Below are 23,432 nucleotides of genomic sequence, written 5' to 3'. Positions count from 1 at the left end.
TGGTTCTTGTCCCAAGGGCCAGTATAAGGGGCGTCATGTCGCCGGAAAACCGTTTCGACAGACGCTTCCATCACTGGCTGGGGCGCGGTTATCGGCCGCTTTGCCAGGGGTCTGTGGCAGGACCATCATCATTCTTGGCATATAAATTGCCTAGAAATGTTGGCTGTGTTCAGGGCTCTGAGGAGCTTCCACCCAGACATCAAAGGTTACCACGTCTTGATACGTTCGGACAATACATCAGTGGTAGCGTATCTGAACCGACAAGGGGGACTCAGAGTGCGCCCTCTATCCAGATTGGCGCATCAAATTATTATATGGTCCCAAGGGAAAATATTATCTATAAGAGCAATATATGTCCCGGGGATTCAGAATCAGGGAGCAGACATCCTGTCGAGGCAGGGGCTGAGGCCCGGGGAATGGAGACTCCATCCAGAGGTGGTGGAGCTGATATGGCAGAGGTTTGGACCAGTGGAAGTGGAGCTGTTTGCGTCTTGAGGGACATCCCACTGTCCACTTTGGTTCTCCCTCACTCATCCAGCCCCGCTGGGGTTGGATGCCATGGTACAGGCCTGGCCGAGGCTTCGCCTGTACGCTTTCCCCCCGATCGCTCTGCTCCCGGGAGTCCTGGAGAGGGTCCGTCAGGAGGGCATCAGTCTTCTTCTGGTAGCCCCGTTTTGGCTGGCCCGAGTATGGTTTTCGGACTTAATTTCACTCCTGATAGCTCCGCCATGGCGGATTCCTCTGAGGAGGGATCTGTTGTCTCAGGCGGAGGGCAGTATATTCCATCCTCGCCCAGAGCTGTGGAAATTGTGGGTCTGGCCTCTGAGGGGGCTCAGTACCTAGATGCTGTTTTATCATTTGGGGTGCACGGAACCATACTTATCTCTAGGGTTCCGTCTACTAGGAGATTATATGGCCTTAAGTGGAATGTTTTTCCACTTGGTATAGAGAACATGAGTTAGGCCCAGTTAACTGCCCAGTGGCTTCAATTCTGGAGTTTCTTCAAGATCGTTCTCTGCGAATCTCTCCCCGTCCACATGTATGGTGCACATGGATGCCATTGCGGCGTTCCAGGCACCACTGAATATTGGGCCTTTTGGGGAGGCACCAACTGGTCATACTATTTCTCCTTGGTACATAGAGGATGAGGCTGATAGTCAGGTCCAGGGTTCCTTCCTGGTATCTGGCGGTGGTTCTCGAAGGCCTATCCCTGGCTCCCTCCGAATCCCTTCAGTCGGCTTTGCCTAGGACCTCATGTTCAAGATAGCCTTTCTCTTAGCTACTTCTTATAAAGAGACTGGGAGATCTCCAAGACCTGGCATTAGTACCAGCTTGCTTGGGGTTTGCCCCCGGCGAAGTTAAGGCCATCTTGCATCTGAGACCCAGCTATGTGCCTTAAGTGCAATCTAACATGGCTAGGTCCATGGTCCTGCAAGCATTTCATCCTCCACCACATGTGTTGGCAGAAGAGAAGAGGTTCCTTGCTCTGCCAGTCAGAGTTCCAAGTATTACCTTGAGAGGTCCTCTTCTTGGAGGAGGTCAGACTTACTGCAGTGTGTTTTGGATCACCTAATAGGGGCTCCCGGCTAAACAAACCATAAGTAGGCCTACAAGGTGCGCAGTTTGCCTTCACCTTTGGCCGTAAGGGCTCATTCTACTAGAGGCATGGTGTCCTCTAGAGCCCTCTTCTCGGGAGTGCCCCTCCAGGAGATCTGTGAGGCAGCCGGTTGGGCTACCCCGCACATTTTATCAGGTTTTATAATCTGCACCTCCCTAGTACGCCTGGCGCACGTATGCTCTAGTCCTAGCTGAGTGTCTGAGATCAGTTTCACTCTAGGGCAGGCCTTTTTCGGTGCATGGCCTAGTGGGCATTCGTTCCCCAAAGTGTCGTTTTCAACAACGCAGTGCGAGTTCCCTACGAAAGGGAACGTCTCGGGTTACGACTGTAACCCTTGTTCCCTGAGGAGGGAACGAGACACTGCGTCGTCTTGCCACGCCCCTCGATGCCTAGGAGCGGCTTGCTTCATTGCGAGGCTAATGTGTGTGTGTGCCAGCGTCACTTTTATGCATCCGGTTATGCCGTCACATGTTACGTCATGATGCAACATCAATCAGGATTGGATTAGTTTCATTCATACTTCAGAGGCGCACGCTAAGGGAGCGTCCCCAAAGTGTCGTTTTCAACGACGCAGTGTCTCGTTCCCTCCTCAGGGAACAAGGGTTACAGTCGTAACCCGAGACGTTTTATACACCCTGCAGTGACTAGTATTTTGCAGCTAATAGAGATATGTGCTGTTTTTTTTTTTTTTGCAGTAAAGCACATTCCACAAACAATGCAGACCTACTGTACATTTACTAGCAATATAATTAAGGTATAATGTACATCCAGTCGGTTGTTATCTCAGAATAACCCAGACAGGGTGATGAGGACTCCGACGTGAAGTGGAGCTTATTACAAGGCTACTTGCCACATAAGTAAATAATTAGACACGAAATATTGATCAGAGTCTGAATATTTTATTATGTCTTTAAACAAAAAGATTCCGCGGAGAGAGCAGTTGCTATCAAGCGGCATGTTCAAACTAGATGGACATTTAAGGGATACGATACAGTCTTACCACTTATTACATAGCATTTCGCCACATAAATTAGTATGGGGGTGGTTGTTATTGAGGAATAACATCTGTGTAATAACTGAGATGTCACTGAGGCTTGATAATTGAGACTGTTTAGGTTTTTGGGGGATTAAAAAAAGGAGTGAATTAATTTTTACACATTTATATTCAAACCATGTAAACCATGTACATTTTACCATGTAAAAGTGAATATTTCATACGAAGTCCCCTTTAATCTTCGGCAGAAGAGAGAAATGAATCTCAATGATTCTCTCACGAGAAGTGAATTGCAGTTTCTCTATGTTTCAAGTCATGCGATTGGTTGTTCACTACTGATGTCACACTTTCATGTGCATGTGCTCCATGAACTCAGGATCAAAGCCTGAGTTGACAGAGAAAGTTGATAATCGGCGTCATGGTACAAACAAAGCCTGATTTAATTGGTTTGGTTTTGTCAACTTGAAACTAATCCTGAGTTTGTTCAACTACGATCATGCTATAGCTAGGCCTCAGGTGTAAACAGGGCCATAGTAAAATCTGCATTGGGAAATCTTTCGACCTCATAGGAAATTCCAGATCATATGGATTTATATTGGAATGAGTGGAGTTTGCCCTCGACTTTAAGCAGCGCTTCACAGACCGATCGGTGAATGACATCAAAGCACAGAGCGAGCAATTAGAGAGCAGACGGCGCCATATGTTTTCAAATCGCTCTTGCCATACTTTTATGTCATACACTGATCAGTCTGCGCAGCGCCACATCAAGTTTAACCAAATGTGAAGGTTCCACCAGTGGAAGGAAGTCAGTGAGTCAAACGTACTTAAAGTGACCGGACCATAAGTCGTGATGTAAGGAATACTGCTTCCAGGTCCATGCCTCCATTCAAAAGCTGCCTCCAGGATCTTTTTCACAAACACTGGTAGTAAACCTTTTCACTGACAGCAACCATTTGCACCATCAAATCTTCATATACTGCAGAAACTAAATATGTAGAGTTGTTCACATTTAAAAATCTGATACATTACCTAATGTCACACAACTCTGAACAAAATTCAATGACATCAAGGCTTTAATGTGATTTGTTACCAAGGCACACACGGTCTAAGTCAACCATTACGCTTTTTCGTAATTTTTCTTAACTTTTTTCGTAAAAAAGTGGATGAAACTAATAACATTGAAGAATTGTATGTAGCTTTGTCTGTCCTTTCCCCCTGTTTACTTCCCTTGTATATTAAACACAATAGCACAATAGCACAATTCGTGGTGACATTTTAATAAAGTTAAACTATACTTACACAACTTTGCAACATTACACAACAAAGATTTAAATGCAGAAGAAAACCAAAATGGTCTACACATAAAACAAAAGTGGCATTAATTATTATCTCTGGGAACAGGTTACTTGGAAGAAAAAATATTAATAACACAATCACTTACCCCCTCTTATAAGGAGAATAAATGTTACAAGATCTTAAACTGTAAATTAGCTTTAGCTTTATGGTTAAGTGATAAAGGTCTGCCAACATTTTACCAAAAAAAACTTGTTCTGATGAAATGTACACTCACCTTAAGGATTATTAGGAACACCTGTTCAATTTCTCATTAATGCAATTATCTAATCAACCAATCACATGGCAGTTGCTTCAATGCATTTAGGGGTGTGGTCCTGGTCAAGACAATCTCCTGAACTCCAAACTGAATGTCAGAATGGGAAAGAAAGGTGATTTAAGCAATTTTGAGCGTGGCATGGTTGTTGGTGCCAGACGGGCCGGTCTGAGTATTTCACAATCTGCTCAGTTACTGGGATTTTCACGCACAACCATTTCTAGGGTTTACAAAGAATGGTGTGAAAAGGGAAAAACATCCAGTATGCGGCAGTCCTGTGGGCGAAAATGCCTGGTTGATGCTAGAGGTCAGAGGAGAATGGGCCGACTGATTCAAGCTGATAGAAGAGCAACTTTGACTGAAATAACCACTCGTTACAACCGAGGTATGCAGCAAAGCATTTGTGAAGCCACAACACGCACAACCTTGAGGCGGATGGGCTACAACAGCAGAAGACCCCACCGGGTACCACTCATCTCCACTACAAATAGGAAAAAGAGGCTACAATTTGCACGAGCTCACCAAAATTGGACAGTTGAAGACTGGAAAAATGTTGCCTGGTCTGATGAGTCTCGATTTCTGTTGACACATTCAGATGGTAGAGTCAGAATTTGGCGTAAACAGAATGAGAACATGGATCCATCATGCCTTGTTACCACTGTGCAGGCTGGTGGTGGTGGTGTAATGGTCAAGTCAAGTCAAGTCAAGTTTATTTGTATAGCGCTTTTCACAATACAGATTGTATCAAAGCAGCTTCACAGTATTAAATTAAAATAATACAACAAAGTTTGTTTCAAGAGGAATTTATTGATTGATAAAATTAAATTAAATATCCCCAAAATATCCCCAACTGAGCAAGCCAAAGGCAACAGTGGCAAGGAACCGAAAAACTTCATCAAGTGACCTAATGGTGTCCTAAAACTCCATCAGGTGACCTAATGGAGAAAAAAAAAACCTTGGGAGAACCCAGGCTCAGTCGGGGGCCAGTTCTCCTCTGGCATTTATGAGCTAGAGGCCGGATTGTAGTTTGAACTGTAGGATTATATGAATGCCTGGCTGAAGAGATGCGACTTTAATCTAGTTTTAAACTGGGAGAGCGAGTCTGAGCAACGAACAGTATCAGGAAGACTATTCCAGAGTTTTGGAGCCAAATGTGAGAATGCTCTCCCTCCTTTGGTGGTTCTGGATATCCTAGGTATGACCAAAAGCCTTGAATTTAGTGATCTTAAAGAGCGCGATGGATTATAGGGCGATAGAAGACCCGTTAAATAGACTGGAGCTAAGCCGTTTAGGGCTTTATAGGTCAGTAGCAATACCTTGTAATTAATACGGAACTTTATAGGTAACCAATGCAGTGATGATAAAATCGGTGTTATATGATCATATTTTCTTGATCTAGTAAGAACTCTAGCGGCGGCATTTTGGACTAACTGTAGCTTGTTTATTGAGGATGCAGGACAACCAGCTAGTAAAGCATTACAGTAATCCAGTCTCGAGGTCATGAATGCATGAACTAACTTTTCTGCATCAGAAACTGATAGCATATTACGTAGCTTAGCAATGTTTCTAAGGTGGAAAAATGCTGTTTTTGTAACATATGAAATATGATTTTCAAAAGACAGGTTGCAATCGAGTATAACACCCAGGTCTTTTACTGTAGAGGATAAAGTAACAGGACATCCTATGATGTTAAAGTTGTATTGTGCGAGGTTTTGTGGGCGGTTTTTTGAACCGATAAGTATTACCTCTGTCTTGTCTGGATTTAATAAAAGAAAATTACGGGTCATCCAATCTTTTATATCTTTAACACACTCTGTCAATTTGGAAAATTTTGCGTTTTCATCCGGCCGTGATGAAATATATATTTGAGTGTCATCAGCATAACAATGGAAACTAATTCCATGTTTCCTTATAATATTTCCAAGTGGCATCATATATATTGAAAATAACAGAGGGCCTAATACAGATCCCTGCGGCACTCCATAGTTTACTGGAGTTATGATCGATTTTTCTCCATTTAAATAGACAAAATGGTAGCGGTCAGATAGGTATGATTTGAACCAGCTTAGTGCTTGTCCTTGAACACCAGTATAATTTTGTAGTCGATCTAAGAGTAATGTATGATCTATAGTATCGAACGCAGCACTAAGATCAAGTAAAACTAGTATTGAGATACAGCCTTGGTCAGAAGCTAAAAGTAAATCATTTGTGATTTTAACGAGCGCAGTTTCAGTGCTATGATGCGGTCTGAATCCAGACTGAAACTTTTCATAGATCTCATTTTGTTGCAAGAAAGAGCCCAGTTGAGCGGACACCACTTTTTCTAATATTTTAGACATAAATGGAAGATTTGAAATGGGTCTATAATTTGCTAGATTATTATGATCTAATTGTGGTTTCTTAATGAGAGGTTTTATAACTGCCAGTTTAAATGTTCTTGGAACATGACCTAAAGATAAAGACGAGTTAATAATATTGAGGAGAGGATCTTCCACTACAGGTAACACTTCTTTCAGTAGTTTAGTTGGTATAGGATCTAATAAACATGTTGTTGTTTTAGATGAAGTGATAAGTTTATTTAACTCTTTTTGTTCTATAGTTGTAAAGCACTGTAATTGTTCTTTCGGGGTGATAATTGAAGCTGAATTATAAGGCGCGATTGAAGATTGAACGTTTACAATTGTGGTTCTGATGCTTTCTATTTTCTCAGTGAAGAAGTTCATGAAATCATTACTACTGAACTGTAACGGGATATTTTGTTCGGGTGACGTCTGTTTATTTGTTAGTCTAGCCACGGTGTTAAATAAAAACCTTGGATTGTTTTGGTTGTTTTCTATTAGTTTGCGGAGGTGCTCAGCCCTGGCCGCTTTTAGGGCCTTTTTATAACGTGACATACTGTCTTTCCACGCGATTCTAAAGACCTCTAAATTAGTTTGTTTCCATTTACGCTCTAAAATACGCGTTTCTCTCTTTAAAACATGCGTAGTATTGTTATACCATGGTGCTTTATTTTTCTCTCTGACCTTTTTTAATTTAATAGGTGCAACCACATCCAATGTTCTAGAGAGAATGGTGCTCATAGTGCTAGTTAGTTCTTCTAGTTCATCTGTTTGTTTGGGTTCAGGCAGCAGCTGAGACAGATTAGATAAGCAATTTGAGAAATTATCTATGGTGGATGGGAGGATTGTTCTGCCTGGTTGATAACGCGACGCCGCATGACATATTACAGCAGTACGTAATATGCAAGTTACCATGTAGTGATCAGTGACTTCATCACTTTGTGGAATGATATCTATATCGGTTGGATCGGTTCCATGTGATATAATTAAATCGAGTGTATGATTAAGACGATGTGTTGGTCCGGTGATGTTTTGCTTGACCCCAAATGAATTTAATAAATCTGTAAACGCAGCTCCTAACGCATCATTTGGATTATCTACGTGTATGTTAAAATCTCCAACAATTAATGCTTTATCGACATTGACTAATAGGTCTGAGAGAAAATCTGCAAACTCTTTTAGGAAATCAGCGTAAGGCCCTGGCGGTCTATATACGGTAGCCAAGGCTAGAGATAATAGGGATGTTTTTCTAACATCTAAGAGCGTAACATTTAGTACAAGTACTTCAAATGAAATAAACTTATAACCCGTTTTCTGGGTAACATTTAGAATATCTTTATAAATGGTTGCAACACCTCCGCCACGACCAATCAGACGGGGCTCATGCTTATAACAGTATCCAGGAGGAGTAGACTCATTAATACCGAAATAATCATTTGGTTTAAGCCAGGTTTCAGTAAGGCAAAGTATATCGAAGCTATTATCTGTGACTATTTCATTTACAATAACTGCCTTAGGTGTGAGTGATCTAATGTTTAGAAGACCTAGCTTTAGAAATAGTTTTTGTTTACTAATAGCAACATTTTCTGTTTTAATAACAATTAGATTTTTCCTAGATCCTGCATTAGATTTATTATTTGATCTCACTAAACGAGGAATAGACACGGTTTCTATGCAATGTTCTACACTAGTATTTATATCAGTTGAATTGGTGCAGCAGAGACTATGATTTGGACTTTTGGTTACTAGTCAAAGGGTATTTAACATTTTGGAGATGTTATCTGACAGAAGATCCGCTCCGAATCTGCTTGGGTGTAAGCCATCAGCACGGAAAAGCCTAGGACGCTCCCAAAACAGATTCCAATTATTTACAAAGAGCAGTTTCTGCTCATTGCACCATGACATTAACCATTCATTTAGCGCAAATAATCTGCTGAACTTTTCATGCCCTAGTCGGTACGTGGGAAGCGGTCCTGACACAATGATCGTTGTTTCAGGCGATGTGCTGCGTACCGTATCGATTAGATTCCTGAAGTCTTTCTTCAGAATCTCCGTCTGGCGCAGCCTGATGTCGTTCACTCCCGCGTGCAGGACCACAGTTCCGACGCGCTCGTCACCGTTCAGGATCTCGGGAACGCGAGCAGCGATTTCAGAAACACGAGCACCAGGAAAGCAGTGACTTCGCACCTTACTTTTACCTAACGTAGCGTGTACATGCCGAACGATGGAATCGGCGATGATCACAGCATCGCGTTCTGTTTCGCGTAGAGGGGAGAAGCGGTTTTGTGTCGATAACTCGAAAACCGGGAGGGTCGGAGAAAGTCTTGGTCTAAACCTGACTCGCGTCTTCCGCTGCGGAACCACCCAGGCTTCATGGTGGCGTGTTGGAGCCGGAGTGAACGAGACCATGGCTGATTGCGACCGATGCTGAGGAACGCACGGAGTAGACGCGGTCGGAGTCAGCGGGTTAGTAACGTTAAACACTGATTTGTGTGCATCGGCGCGTGATGTTTCAAGAGCCAAACACCGGTCTCTCAGCTCGGCCTGTCTCAATAAAAGGTTGTGGATCTGTTTCTCAACAGCTTCCAGCTCAGACTGCAGTGCGTGCAGCTCAAATGTGTCCTCACCTGCACCAAGCGGTAGACTACTTACATCTGATATATTCGCCATTTTAACAGATGGACAGTGAGTTAGCAACGAAGCTACCAGTGATGCTATCAATATTAATACTAATTTATATTATAAGTTTGTTTGTAAGTGAGTGTGGAGAAGACGCGTTCAGCCGTGATCCATGGACGTAACCTTTAAGAGTATGCAGCGTTGGATCACTAATAGGCTTGAGACGCGTCTGCTCAACAGTCCGCGTTGTAACTATGAGGTTTTTTAGGTTTTTTAGTGGTAGGGGTGTAGAGTAGACGCACGATAGGCGAAAAAATTTTTTTTTTGTTTATAAGTGAGTGTGGAGAAGACGCGTTCAGCCGTGATCCACGGACGTAACCTTTAAGAGTATGCAGCGTTGGATCACTAATAGGCTTGAGACGCGTCTGCTCAACAGTCCGCGTTGTAACAATGAGGTTTGAGCAGTAACATTAGTGCTTCTCAGTGAGGAAAAGTAGAAAATGTTCGTTGTAAGCGAGTTTAAAGAGAAAATCAAGAATTATAAATCAAATCGATAGAGCTCCAAAAACAACAACGCATTCAGACGCAACGCATGATAATAACAGGACAAGACATTACTCACCGTGTTTGTTGAGTGTTTCTTACTCACCTGAGCTTTTCTGAACTCAAAGGCGCGAGCGCGCGAGAGAAAATAAATAAATAAAAATAGCTGAGCGCACACGGGTGGCGCGTTTACAGGCTAGCGAATTACTAGCGTGTTGTGCTAGTAGTAACGTAAGCTAGCGATGTCAGGGTTGGGTAAGCTGTATTTAGTAGTAATATAAACAACTAGAAATTGTAGTAAATTATGGTTCAAAACAAGGAAATACGAGGCTAAGACGGAGCTTACAGCACCGAAGCAGACACACTCACTCAATGGTGTGGGGGATGTTTTCTTGGCACACTTTAGGCCCCTTAGTGCCAATTGGGCATCGTTTAAATGCCACGGCCTACCTGAGCATTGTTTCTGACCATATCCATCCCTTTATGACTACCATGTACCCATCCTCTGATGGCTACTTCCAGCAGGATAATGCACCATGTCACAAAGCTCGAATCATTTCAAATTGGTTTCTTGAACATGACAATGAGTTCACTGTACTAAAATGGCCCCCACAGTCACCAGATCTCAACCCAATAGAGCATCTTTGGGATGTGGTGGAACGGGAGCGTCGTGCCCTGGATGTGCATCCCACAAATCTCCATCAACTGCAAGATGCTATCCTATCAATATGGGCCAACATTTCTAAAGAATGCTTTCAGCACCTTGTTGAATCAATGCCACGTAGAATTAAGGCAGTTCTGAAGGCGAAAGGGGGTCAAACACAGTATTAGTATGGTGTTCCTAATAATCCTTTAGGTGAGTGTAAATGCAAATGTTCTGCAACAGCCTCTGTATTCAGTGGTATTTCACAATTGTAATAGCTTCAGTTACACACAGCTTTAAGTACAATGCGGCCAGTGTAGGCAAGTGAATAAAATATCAGTGTGAAAACATACCTGTCCTGATACAGAAGAAACATGAGATATTTTTTATGTAACACCTTGAACAGTTTAGTTCCATAATGGCTCTATAAGGGCACAATAGTGCAACTGTGCAAATCCAGAATAAGCAATTATCTCAATCAGCCCAATAATCTAATTGTGCCATTACTGCATCTAAAATTAAGCAATTACAGCAGTTACTAAATTCAGGCCTGGTTTCACTGACAGGGCTTTGTAGCAAATTAGCTCAAAAGATATATACTATATATATATAATTAATCATAACGAATTTATTATTAATTAATTATAAATATTTTAATTAGTTACAGAATTGACTGTAGCAGAATTAATAGTACAATTATTGAATCAGTTCATCCAATGAACGGAAAGTACAATCAATTATCAATTCTAGGAAATAAATGATCTTCCTGGCAAAGAAAGAATAAACTTTTTCCAACTAAAGTAAATAAAATACTAGCAGGGTAATAGCATATGTACAGCTAGATCAAGATGTTTAAGTGACTTTGATCTTTTTGTGAGTGGCAAACACAGAGACAATAAAGCGTGGATATAATGGTTTAATAAACGAAACTATGGTAGGCTACACACACAACTAAACTAAGCAAAGATTGTATACAGAATCAAGAAAGTAAAAAAAGTGAAGTGAAGAAAGAGAGAGAGAAGAAAACAGAATGGCAAGATTACAATCAGTTAACCACAACCTACGAGAAACATAAAAGTATCAGGGTCACCTTAAAGGGGCGCAATAACTTAGAAACGCATCTAAAGGCTGCGAACAGGTACTTGCATTGACTTTGATTGCTGAACAAGTCCAGATGCATGAGATTCTTGAGATTCTTGATGATTTTGCCAGGAGTGCGCTGAAAAGCGTTCATTTGGGTTCTTGGCGTGGTCCACGTTGAATCCAAAGAAATTAACTTGAAGATGAAGTTGCCAGAAGGAGACAGGAAAATGTTGTCTCAAAGAGATTGAGCAAAGTTCTGAACTAATCAGACACTCTTAAAGGTCATAGCAGTTCACAACCATTTGGTGAGGTGACCAATCAAAGATGAACGGAAGAAAGTCTTTGTTCTATCTTATTTCCATTTGCATGTTCATGGTGGCATGGAGAATTTGTGCAGTCTTTACACAAAAGTATGGTACAAACATTTATGATGCAATTTATCATAACATGTTGTACACCATTGATTATAAAATCAAAAGATGATTCTTTTGATACCAAGAAAGGGGATTTGAAGACATTAAATCAGTGATACAGTACATCATCTTTGGATATCAACATTTGAAGTTACTCTAACATAACTAAAGAATCATAACTAGTCATAACTAATAAACCATAGGGGCATAAAACACAGGAGAAATATTATAAACATTTGGGAAAGTTTGTGGGTAAGAATGGAGTAAATGTCCTTTGTGTATTGGAAGTTTGTCTCTAGTCTTTGACCAACTGGCTCGTGCCGTCTGGTCTGCTGTGCTATCTTTTGAGGGTTGCAGATACAGTCTCTTGCTGAGATCGTTCAGGAGAGCAGAGGTGATAACGGTCTTTGAAGAGAACTGGTTTGAGGGCCGATGACAACAGGGAAGAGGGGGAAGGTTTTATGATGTCTAGAGCATTTTGGATTAAATCCATTCGTTACAGTTTAGATTAAGACAGGATTAGGCCTTAGTTCAATTAGGAGATTTGGGTACCTTTTATAAATGTACCTTAGAAAAACATAACTGGTGTGCATCTTGAGACAAAACAATGGCACTGACCCATTTTAAAATATGTAAGTGCAAATTGCTTTCAGTTAACCAGCTCAAATATGCATTATTGTCTGGGACTAGGCTTAAGCCTTGTCTTTGAAACCTGGGGTCAGTGTTCTCTCAGGTGATTTATTGAATGCAACCATATCTCAAGACATTTACCCATTGCATTAAATGCTATATATACTATATTATTATAGGTTTATATTCTTTTCATACTTTAAGGAGATCAAATTAAACAGGGAAAGTGAAATGCTAGCATTGGTTGGAAGGAGAGTTCAACATCAAAGACTGAAAAGAAAAACTTCTAATTTCAGTCAGAGTTCCGTTCATTCTTTAGGACCTTCTCTTTCAACAAGTCCAGTATGACCTGCCTTTCCTGACTCTCCAGCTCAAACCGTCGTTCCCGCTCTTTTCTCTCTGCTCCAAGACGCTCTCGATCCAGGGCAATCTTACTCCTCTGGATTTCTAGCTCCTCTCTTCTCAGTGCCATCTCCTCCTCTCGCAGACTCTGCTCTGCTTCAAAGCGCTTTTCTAGAAAGCTCAGGATCTCTGAATAGGTTTGGCAGCAGCACTGACATGGCCTTTTGGCTGTAGGAGCTGTGAGCTCAGCCTCCTCCTGCTCTTCAGGTTCTGGGCTTGCTACCACTGTTAAAAATTACACAAATGTGTTTAAATTAGATGCAATAAAAGCAATTATCTTCAGGCTGTATGTTGTCTAATGATACATGTGGTTATAATCATTTCCAAACTAAAAGCTCCTTACCAGCAGGTGGAGCTGTTGTTACTGACAGCACAGTGGATTTGTCAGGCTCAAGTGATGAGAATTCTTCCAGTGCTCTCTTCCTGAGCTCTTCATCCTGGTATTTATTTTCCCCACTCGCTAGAAGATTCTTCTCGGCTTCCAGCTCCAGCACTTCATGCAATAGGTCTTCTTTCTGTGCATATAGGCGCTCCGTACCAAACCTGGACATCAAAAACTCATATCTAATAACTTTGGAATGCACAAAAGCCACTCAGATTAAACTTGAATATTTTTTTCTTAAAATGTTATAAGCATTTCAATTAAGCTTTCTGGTAATTCCTGACCCCAGCTTTTAAAAGCACTTTTCTGTGCACAAAAAAGTTAACTGACCAATGTAAAGCCTGGTTTATACTGGCCGCGTCCGCACAAGCACGAAGATGTACACAACAAAAAAAGATGTCATCGCGGTGTGGGCAGTCGTGCGCGTTGAGTGAACTAATTTTGCATGGTGGTGTGCATGGCATTTTTTCTAACTTTTATGTGGCTCATCTTCCGAAGATGCCCAATTTCGAGCCAGATCTGGCCGAGCAGGTACGTCTGCACCGTCATCTATACCGACACCCAGTTTGCGGGTGTCGGTAAAATTACCCTTCAAAAACAGAAATAAGCCTTTTTGATGAAAATAAAGGTCCATGTTTAATAAAAATGTTCATGAAATTAAATTAAAATGTTTAATGAAATTTGAAAATATTTCAGAGAATGTTGTTTGATTTAATTTTATACATATATTCTCATGTCCATATATTTTGTTCTAATGCCACAAGTAATAATCTAAAGGTTTACTGGGTTTCACACAATTTTTTGGTTCTTTTGTAGCGTGGGTTTGGTGAAGAGTAATAAAAACAAACATCTTCACGTGTGTACCTTACGTCTTCTCACCACTGCTTCATTGGAGGACAATTACTCTGAGTTGCCCACTGTCGTTTCAAAGAATAGTACAGTGGCGAGCGCGTCAATTATAAACGCCTCGTCCGTTTGGGCAGGATCGCAGTCAGAAGAGGCTTGCGTGCGTTGCGGAGCCAGATAAAAGTATAAACAAGGCTTCATACTCTAATGCCCCCAGTCACTTTCAGACGACACCTGCGCTCACTTTCTCCCGCCAATCTTTCCTCTGCCGTGTCATCTTCTCTTCCCTCACCCTCACAATTCTCATCTCTGGATGTGAATACCGCAACGGATACCTTATTCTCCACTCTAACCTCTTCTCTAGACAAAATCTGCCCTCTCTCCTCCAGGCCTGCACGCGCTACTCCCTCTAACCCCTGGTTATCTGAGGTTCTTCGTGAACATCGGACCGAACTCAGGGCAGCAGAGAGGAAATGGCGCAAATCAAAAGACACATCTGACCTGAGTATGTATCAATCTCTCCTCTCTTCATTTTCTGTTGATGTTCATGCTGCAAAATCTTCCCACTTCCACAACAAGATCAAAAACGCCTCTAACTCACGATCACTCTTCAAGACATTCAACTCTCTCCTCTGTCCACCCCCACCACCACCAACCTCCTCTTTAACTGCTGACGATTTTGCTAACTTCTTCACCGACAAAACAACAACTATCAGCAGTCAGTTCTCAGCTCCACACACACAGGAACCCAGACCAACCTCTCCCACAGCCAATAACCTTCTCTCCTCCTTCTCTCCGCTAACCAAGGAAGAAGTATCTAAACTTATTATGTCCAGTCATCCTACCACCTGCCCTCTAGACCCTATCCCCTCACACCTTCTACAAGCCATCTCTCCCACACTCCTACCAGCCCTCACACACATCATCAACTCATCCCTCCATACTGGCACTTTCCCTACTGCATTCAAGCAGGCTCGGGTAACCCCACTGCTTAAAAAACCAACACTAAACACATAATTTGTAGACAATTACAGACCTATCTCTCTCCTACCATTCATTGCAAAAACACTTGAAAGAGCTGTTTTCAACCAAGTAACATCATTCTTGTCTCTGAACAACCAGCTGGACGCCAACCAATCCGGCTTCAAGAAAGGACACTCAACTGAGACTGCATTACTGTCGGTCACAGAAGCCCTACGGATCGCAAAAGCTGCTTCCAAATCCTCAGTTCTCATTCTTCTGGATCTGTCTGCTGCCTTCGACACTGTGAATGATCAGATCATTATGTCCACCCTCTCATCACTGGGCATCACAGGAACCTCCCTCCACTGGTTTGAGTCCTATCTCACAGGTAGGTCCTTCAGGGTCGCATGGCGAGGCGAGGCATCCAGAGCACATCATCTGACCACAGGGGTTCCTCAGGGTTCAGTTCTTGGTCCCCTCCTCTTCTCCATCTACACCACATCACTGGGACACATCATTCAGGCACATGGTTTCTCCTACCACTGCTATGCTGATGACACACAGCTCTTCCTCTCATTTCAACCAGATGATCCCACAGTAGCTACACGGATCTCAAGCTGTCTGGCGGACATCTCGACATGGATGAAGGAACATCACCTGCAGCTCAACCTGGCAAAGACTGAGCTTCTCGTCCTCCCTGCCAATCCGTCTCTGCAACACGACTTCACTATCCAGCTAGACTCATCATCAATCACCCCATCAAGGTCGGTCAGAAATCTTGGAGTAACAGTTGATGACCAGCTGACCTTCACAGATCACCTTTCAAAGACAGCTCGATCATGCAGGTTTGCACTGCTGAGCATGCAACACAACTTCTCGTCCAGGCCCTGGTCATTACTAGGCTTGACTACTGCAATGCTCTTCTGGCTGAACTTCCATCATGTGCAACTAAACCTCTACAAATGATTCAGAACGCTGCAGCTCGTCTTGTCTTCAACGAGCCCAAGAGGGCCCACGTCACTCCTTTGTTCATCTCACTGCACTGGCTACCTCTCTCTGCTCGCATCAAGTTCAAGGCACTGACGCTTGCTTACAGATCTGTCACAGGCTCAGCTCCCTCCTACTTTCACTCACTCCTACAAGTCTACATCCCTACCAGAAGCCTTCGATCGGTCAACGAGCGACGTCTCGTGGTCCCATCACAGAGAGCCAAAAAATCACTTTCCAGAACATTCTCATTCACAGTTCCATGCTGGTGGAATGATCTCCCCACCGGCATCCGGAATGCAGAATCCATGACAACATTCAAAAAAGAGCTGAAAACTCTTCTCTTTCGTGAGCACTTAACCTCATAAAAAAAAAAAATATATATAAAAAAATAATTGTGTATATATATATATTTTTCTGTAAATTCTCGCTTATCGGGCTTATGCTACTCTGAATAATGCCTGAACTTCGTATTTTGAGCACTTCTTGCGTTGTTTTTTTGCCTCTTCACGATGACTTGCTTAATTTAGTCCCAATTTGTAAGTCGCTTTGGACAAAAGCGTCTGCTAAATGACTAAATGTAAATGTAATGCCTCAGTTAATAAGGAATCTTGAAATACAGTTAATGACATCATGTATAACTATCTCACAGTTAAAGGTGCACTAAGTAATACTGTTTGTTTCACTGTCTGAAACAGGTGTGTTTTTGGACTTCATTCTGACACTTGCAACATCAAGCAAAAGCAAATGTGTTCAGCGGACCAATGTAATTTTAGAAAATCCTGTTTAACACCCATATTGTTTCACAACCAAATGTCCAAAACCTGATCTCGACATGGCAGCCACCATGAAGGGAGCCCACTTTTATGTAGAATAATTAATTTACAACATAACTTTCAGTAATTATAGTGTACCTATAAAGTTTGTCCGTTTAGGTATACTAGTGCAGTGCCCGTGCAAAATCAGTTAATAGTTAAGAGCATAATAGCCAGTTTTAGCATTGAGATCAGGCTATGTTTGACTTGTTGACTACTATCCAGTTAGGGGTGCAACGGATCAAAAAACTCACAGTTCGGATCGTTTCTCGGATCAGAGTCACGGATCGGATCATTTTTCGGATCAGCAAAAAAATAAATAATTTTTTTATTAACACTTTTAAATTATTAAATTAAAATATATAAAATCAACTTAAAGTGCACAAGGCATAATATCTTCTTTTTAACATAATTAATGAAAAATAACTTAAAGTGCAACATAAAAAGGCATCTCCTTCCTTTAAACATGGACCAATGCTTTATGTGTTTCCACTGTCATATAGGGCTGTCAAAATTGCTCAAAAATGACGTTCGAATATTCCCTCTAAAAAACACATATTCGAATTATTCGAACATCTGGTTGCGCATTTTGTCAATGACGTGCATTAGGCCTATGTCAATAACAGGACAAATAAATACAAAGAGACATAACTACTTGTATATGTAGTTCATTTAAGTTTAAACATATTTGACAACGTATTACCTTGCTCGCTCGCACTCGCAGGCACTCTTTCTCTCTCTCTCTCGCCGTCACCCATGCTGCGTTCACACCAAACGCGAATAGAGCGTCTGGCGCGAGTGATTTCAATGTGAAGTCAATGTAAAGACGCGTTTACGCACGTCTGGAGGTTTTGCGGCGTCACGCTCTCTGCGGTTCATAACGCTCGCCATGACCACGCTGTGTGTGGACTGAACATGCGCACAACTTTTTTTTCATAAATCAATCCGCGGATCACGTGAGTGCCGAACCGAAGATATTGATCCGAACGGATCACGGATCAATGATGATCCGTTGCACCACTATATCCAGTTAATGACCGATAAAACAACGTTAAGCACAACAAAGGAGAACACAAACAGCTAACTTGGTTGATCAATGATGAAAAGTAAGGATTGCTTACACTGGAAAGATGGGGATTTGCCGTCACGATTGGTAAGAGGAGAGTTAACCTCGTTTAAGCCTGCATAGCTTACATGAGCTATCCTGTTGAATAGGCAGGGCAACTATTTAACATAGCATATTCAACATCACATAGTTACAGGTTAACTTCAACGTGCATGACACAGTAATAACTTAGCATTGAGACCAGGCCATGCTTGAGCAAACAGAATAGGCTACTTCAAATGATGGCCGTGAAAGAGACTGTGAACGCATTGAATAGGATATGTTTAGTTGGTGAATAGCATAGGCTACTATTACACTGTAGCGATAACGTTAAGCGCACCAGAATAAAATATAATATTCAGAAGTAAACAGTGTAGCTGACTTACAGATTCAGTTAACATCCACAAATGAATAAGTGCGACGATTAATAAGCGCAACGACTCAGGGAGCAGGCTACACTGTGAACTCAGAGAAAACGCTACTTAAGCTTCGCTGCTTTCTTCGACCCTCTCTGTCTCTGGTCCTGCGCTGTTCTCACTCAGTGTGAAGTGTGAGAGGGGGAGGGTTCAGCTGTTCTCACTCAGTGTGCAGTGTGAGAGGGGGAGTGGCCAGCTGTGCTCACTCAGTGTGCAGTGTGAGAGGGGGAGTGGCCAGCGGCTAGAGCGGCAAAAGCCATTATGTGCTTCTTTTACCGATATATTTACCGATATCTTTTGCATTTCCAATCCAAACAACGTCAAACTTGGCACTGCACTTACTCGTGCCCGTAGCAAGACACCTGTCAAGTTTGAAATCCATAGGACTAATGGTTCGAGAGATATGCGAATAACAGACACAGACAGACAGAAAGACATTCCTGTAATTTATAGATAGATGGGAAAAATATGTAAAGTTTGGGGAATAAAGGGGTAACAAGCAGGAAAATTAACAAATTATTTATACTGTAAGTATTTTAGAACTAAGAGGTACTTATTCTACCATTATGATAAGCAACAATCTTACGTTTAGGAGCAATTTAGTGAGAACATACACTGCATACCTTTTTGTAATAATAGTATACCAATACATAAAGGCTTTTTTTGGTAACACTTTATTTTACAGTGTCCTTGTTACATATGGTACATGTACTTACCATAGTAATAACAGTAAATTATGCATAATTACATGCAACTAACCCTCAAACAAATCCTAATCCTACCCTATCCCTATAGTAAGTACATGCAGTTGATTAATATTACTCAGTACTTAAATATATAATTACACTGTAACAATGACACCTTAAAATAAAGTGTAACCCTTTTTTTATTTATTACGGGGAACATATTGTAATGCATCTGGTGGCTGTAGAAAGGTGCATGACGGTGATGGATGCAAAGTCTTTTAATACAATGACAAACTTCACACTATGTTTAAACAAACAATAACCGACAAGGGACTGAACAGAACGGGGAGTATAAGTACACAAGGCAAATGAGGTAACTAAACAGGAACAGCTGACAAGTCTTAAATAATTAGAAACCATAGTGACTAACTAGAACTAATACAGACAAGGCAGAAACTGAACTAAACTGAACATACATGTGACACAGTGCATTTTTACAGTATTCTTTTTGATAACAAAAGTGCACTGATTAAGTTTGGTCTTCCGTGTTTCAAGGCAAGTAAAAAATTGTGGAAATATATGGTTCAGATCACTCAAACCACATATGGAAATGGAGGTGCCCTTACGGGCAGTAATGGAGTATAGTTGTCACCTAGTGAAAAAGTGTGGTACTGCACCCAAACAAAATCTTACTGAAAGCAAATTTTTTGATATAGCAACCTAAAATTTTAAACACAACTTGTTCAGGGTTTTGGTTTTAATTTTCTTGTAGTTTTAGAGTCCAACCTGTTTTGAAAATATATATTTTATATAAAATATGAATAATAAAATTTTCATAAACTCAAACTTCTATAACTTTTTTTCTATTACACTTTATTAATTTATTTCACTTCTACAAAAATCTGCCAAATGTCTCCTTTAAAACAAGACCAATCTTACATCTATGGCTACGTTCACACTGCAGGGCTTAATGCTCAATTCCGATTTTTTGAAAAAATTCGATTTTTTTGCAAGGCCGTTCACATTTCCAATTAAATGCGACCTTTTGTGATCTCCTGTGTGAACGTGAAATGACCCAGAAGTGACTCGCATGCGCAGAAGAGTACTCAACGGTCAACGACGTCACTTTTTGTTTGCGGAAGTAGCTAAACTTTAACTGTGATTCTCTCTCACACACACACACACACACACACACACACACACACACACACGAGCGCGCGCAGCGACCGTTACACAAGAGCCAGACAGCAGCCGCTGACCTATCTAATATCAGATTCAGCACAAATAAGTTAACATAACGTATATAATGGCCGTGGGCTTTTTTTTTATTTATTTTTTATTTAACGGGCTCGTCGAGGTCGACCCGTTCGGCAGATTTACCTCAGCTCGACGAATATGCAGTCCGTTTTCAAACCGACGACTACTTCAACGCAGGATTATGACGTTTTTCGCGTATCAATGACGTGCGGGTCGGATAAATGCGACCTGGCCGTTCAGACTGAAGTCGCATTTGAAAAGATCGGATATGTATCGGATTTGGGACCACATACCCAAGTGGCCTGGGTCGCATTTGAAAAGATCGGATCTGTGTCGTTCAGACTGTCATGAAAAGATCAGATACAGGTCGCATAGGGGCAAAAAAATCGGAATTGGGTCGTTTCAGCCTGCAGTGTGAACGTAGCCTATATTCCAAAGCATTCTTGAATAACAACCATTTAAGATCGGAGTGTGTATTTTCATGTCTTCGAAAGTTTCTCGTGAGCACGCGAGAGTCTGTATATTTTTTATTTTCGCAAAGGTCCCTTCAGGGGCTCCGTAGTTATGTACCCCCCCCCCCAAAAAAAACCTTAGGCTATAGACCTTATGTAGCCCCACCCCTTTTCAGCGCTGCGCTCGTTGTCTTTTGTCTTCCGGTCTGTATTTTCACTACGATCTTGCGTATTTATGAATGAACGGCTCATTTTAAAATCTTCCCGGTCTCCTGACATTTGATAAGACATCTGCTTTAAACATTACAATCCTCATGATAACTTTCGTTAACTTTACATTTAGTAAATCCACTTCAAAAGCTAATTACTCCTGGACAGCAATGCCATAGAGATATACAGAGCGACCGCAAAAACGGAAGTTCAAAGACAATATTCTAAAGATGGCTGCGCCCTTGTTTCTCTGGCGCATAAGGTCTATAGCTGTGTCCCAATGCCAAAGCTGCATCATCTGAAGGTCATATTTGAAGGCTGATTGCGTCACAGCGGCGCAACGAAGAATGTCCCAATTCAATTCTGCATCCGTCGAAGGCCGGTTGCGTCACCGCGGCGCGACGAAGGCTACCCTGATTCAAAAGCTACGCCAAATGCACCATTCGTTTCCCCGTGAAAGAAAGGATACTTTGGCCCTGTCCCAAATGGCACACTTCATATTTCGGGCACTTCCGGTCTTGTGGACTTACAATGGCTGCCGCGTGCGCGTGTCCGTTAAGTCCGTGAGACCGTAGGGTGTCCCATTTGTCATTTTAGGCCTCAGAAGGGTGCTCGCGAGTGCCCCCTCTGCGGTTGATATGCGCCCTCGATGCGCACTCCGCAGCAGACTTCTTCCCGACAGTCAAAGTGGCATTACGTCACGAAAGTGCGGACTCGTAGGAAGACCACGAGTGCTTAGGGTGCCATTTTGGACAGGGCCTATGGATCCTTAGTGGCCTATCCTACCCAATAAGTCATTGTGCGTTGGTGACGACAGCATTTTTATAAAAAGAAAATTGCGGCCGAGAGTTCGGTGGTGGACGGCAAATTCACATTTAAATGTAAGTATTATGTTTTCATTTACTCAAATAGCTAGCGAAACCACAGTTAACCCTCTGAGGTCGAGAAACGCGCCGACGCGTTTTGCTGGATTTTTTTCACATAGCAGCAACATAAACTTAAATTACTCCGTCATTTATGGTTATACAGAAAAAAGAAATATAAAAAAATTATCTGTGATATTTCTACTTTTGTATGTGTCCACTTACAATCAAATCAAAACATTGTGCTTTTGTAAAATAAAGAAAATAAACAGGGTGTGCGTTCTGCCTCTCCGTCGCGGTGAACTTTTTTTTCTTGAGCACGTCTATAAACTGAAACAAAACTCAGCGTTCTCTGCCTTGCCTTGCCTTGCCATATACCTTTATACACATTTAAGTGTGTACTTTTAAATGATCGGATTCAAACTGAAAACAAATATTCTCTGTTTAAGTAATTTGTATAAAACCAACAGGATGTCCAGTATCTCAAACGCTTGCTAATTACTTTTTAATTCGACATGCCCACTCGCGCAAAAGAGATTCACATGCAAATCTCCACATGGGACGCGAACGCCCTCGTTACCTCAAACACAAAACACCAAAAAACTTCACAAGTCTCTGCTTTTCGTCGAGTTTGGAAGACACGTCTGAGCTTACATTGGATTTACCCCCAGAAGAAGAAGAACGCGATTTGAAGACAAGAAAGATGTAAGGTAAGAAATTCTTACTTATTAGTTTATGGTAGTGTTGCATAAACTTCACATTGCAGTTGAACTGTTGCTAGATATATGGTGAATATTATACTATTTAGACCCGTGTTTCCTGTTAAATACTGTTTGTGGATATCTGCTCAAACATAGATATGTATAACCATAATGTTTAATATTTTGGAGCGCGATGGCGTTTGAATGTATCATATTTTGGAGCGCGCTGTGGGTTTGAGTATCATATTTTGGAGCGCGCTGTGGGTTTTAATGTATCATATTTTGGAGCGCGATTGCGTTTGAAAGGAAAAATGCACCAAACATTAGGCTTTATGTTTTTACTATTATCTCATTTCATATCATCATAACGACTGGAAACATTTGAAGTAACATATGATAATCAATATATTTTTCTCTAGCGTAGTTGTTCTTGAAATCTTTTGGAAGATTTAATTTATTGTTATTATTATTTTATGCAGCACTGCGTAGCCTATGCCTACAAGGCACAACAAACCTGGTGTTCATTATATATTGTTGGAAACGTGTGTGTGTGTGTGTATTCTGTGAATTTTAAAAAGAAATTTTAACCAGAAAAATCTAAAATCTATTCCCAAAATCGTGCAGCCCTATAGTTTCTCTTGATATCAGTATGTTCACAGTTTTTTCTTTTTTTTTTTTTCTTTCAGGGACCAGATGCAACTGAGTCCTGCTGACTTCAACATTCACATGAGTCTCTGTACATGAACATGGTAAAGTGAAAATCAAACACCTTAGAAATGAAAGGTATGTACAATGTTTTTAGGAATGGCACAAAGGTCTCTGTCTTTGGATCATTGTTTTCAATGTGCTCTTTTGT

The 23,432-nt window shown here is 41.5% G+C and overlaps 1 protein-coding gene across 1 annotated transcript in view; it reads right to left on the bottom strand.

The window, feature by feature from the left end:
- Positions 1-11,263: 11,263 nt before the first annotated feature.
- LOC309474425 (uncharacterized protein) overlaps positions 11,264-23,432 on the bottom strand; it is a 32,942-nt gene continuing 20,773 nt past the window's right edge. Inside the window, exons 3-4 of the mRNA XM_082137006.1 lie at positions 13,237-13,436; positions 11,264-13,118 (exon numbers count right to left, since the gene is read on the bottom strand). Coding sequence (XP_081993132.1) covers positions 12,784-13,118; positions 13,237-13,436 — 535 coding nt within the window. The 3' untranslated portion in view covers positions 11,264-12,783. The remainder of the gene's footprint in view (positions 13,119-13,236; positions 13,437-23,432) is intronic.

The sequence above is a fragment of the Leuciscus leuciscus genome, assembly GCF_965113295.1.
Source record: "Leuciscus leuciscus genome assembly, chromosome: 14".
Lineage (NCBI taxonomy): Eukaryota > Metazoa > Chordata > Actinopteri > Cypriniformes > Leuciscidae > Leuciscus > Leuciscus leuciscus.
The sequence above is the reverse complement of the archived record's forward strand: the minus strand, read 5'-3'. Positions and strand labels throughout refer to the sequence as shown.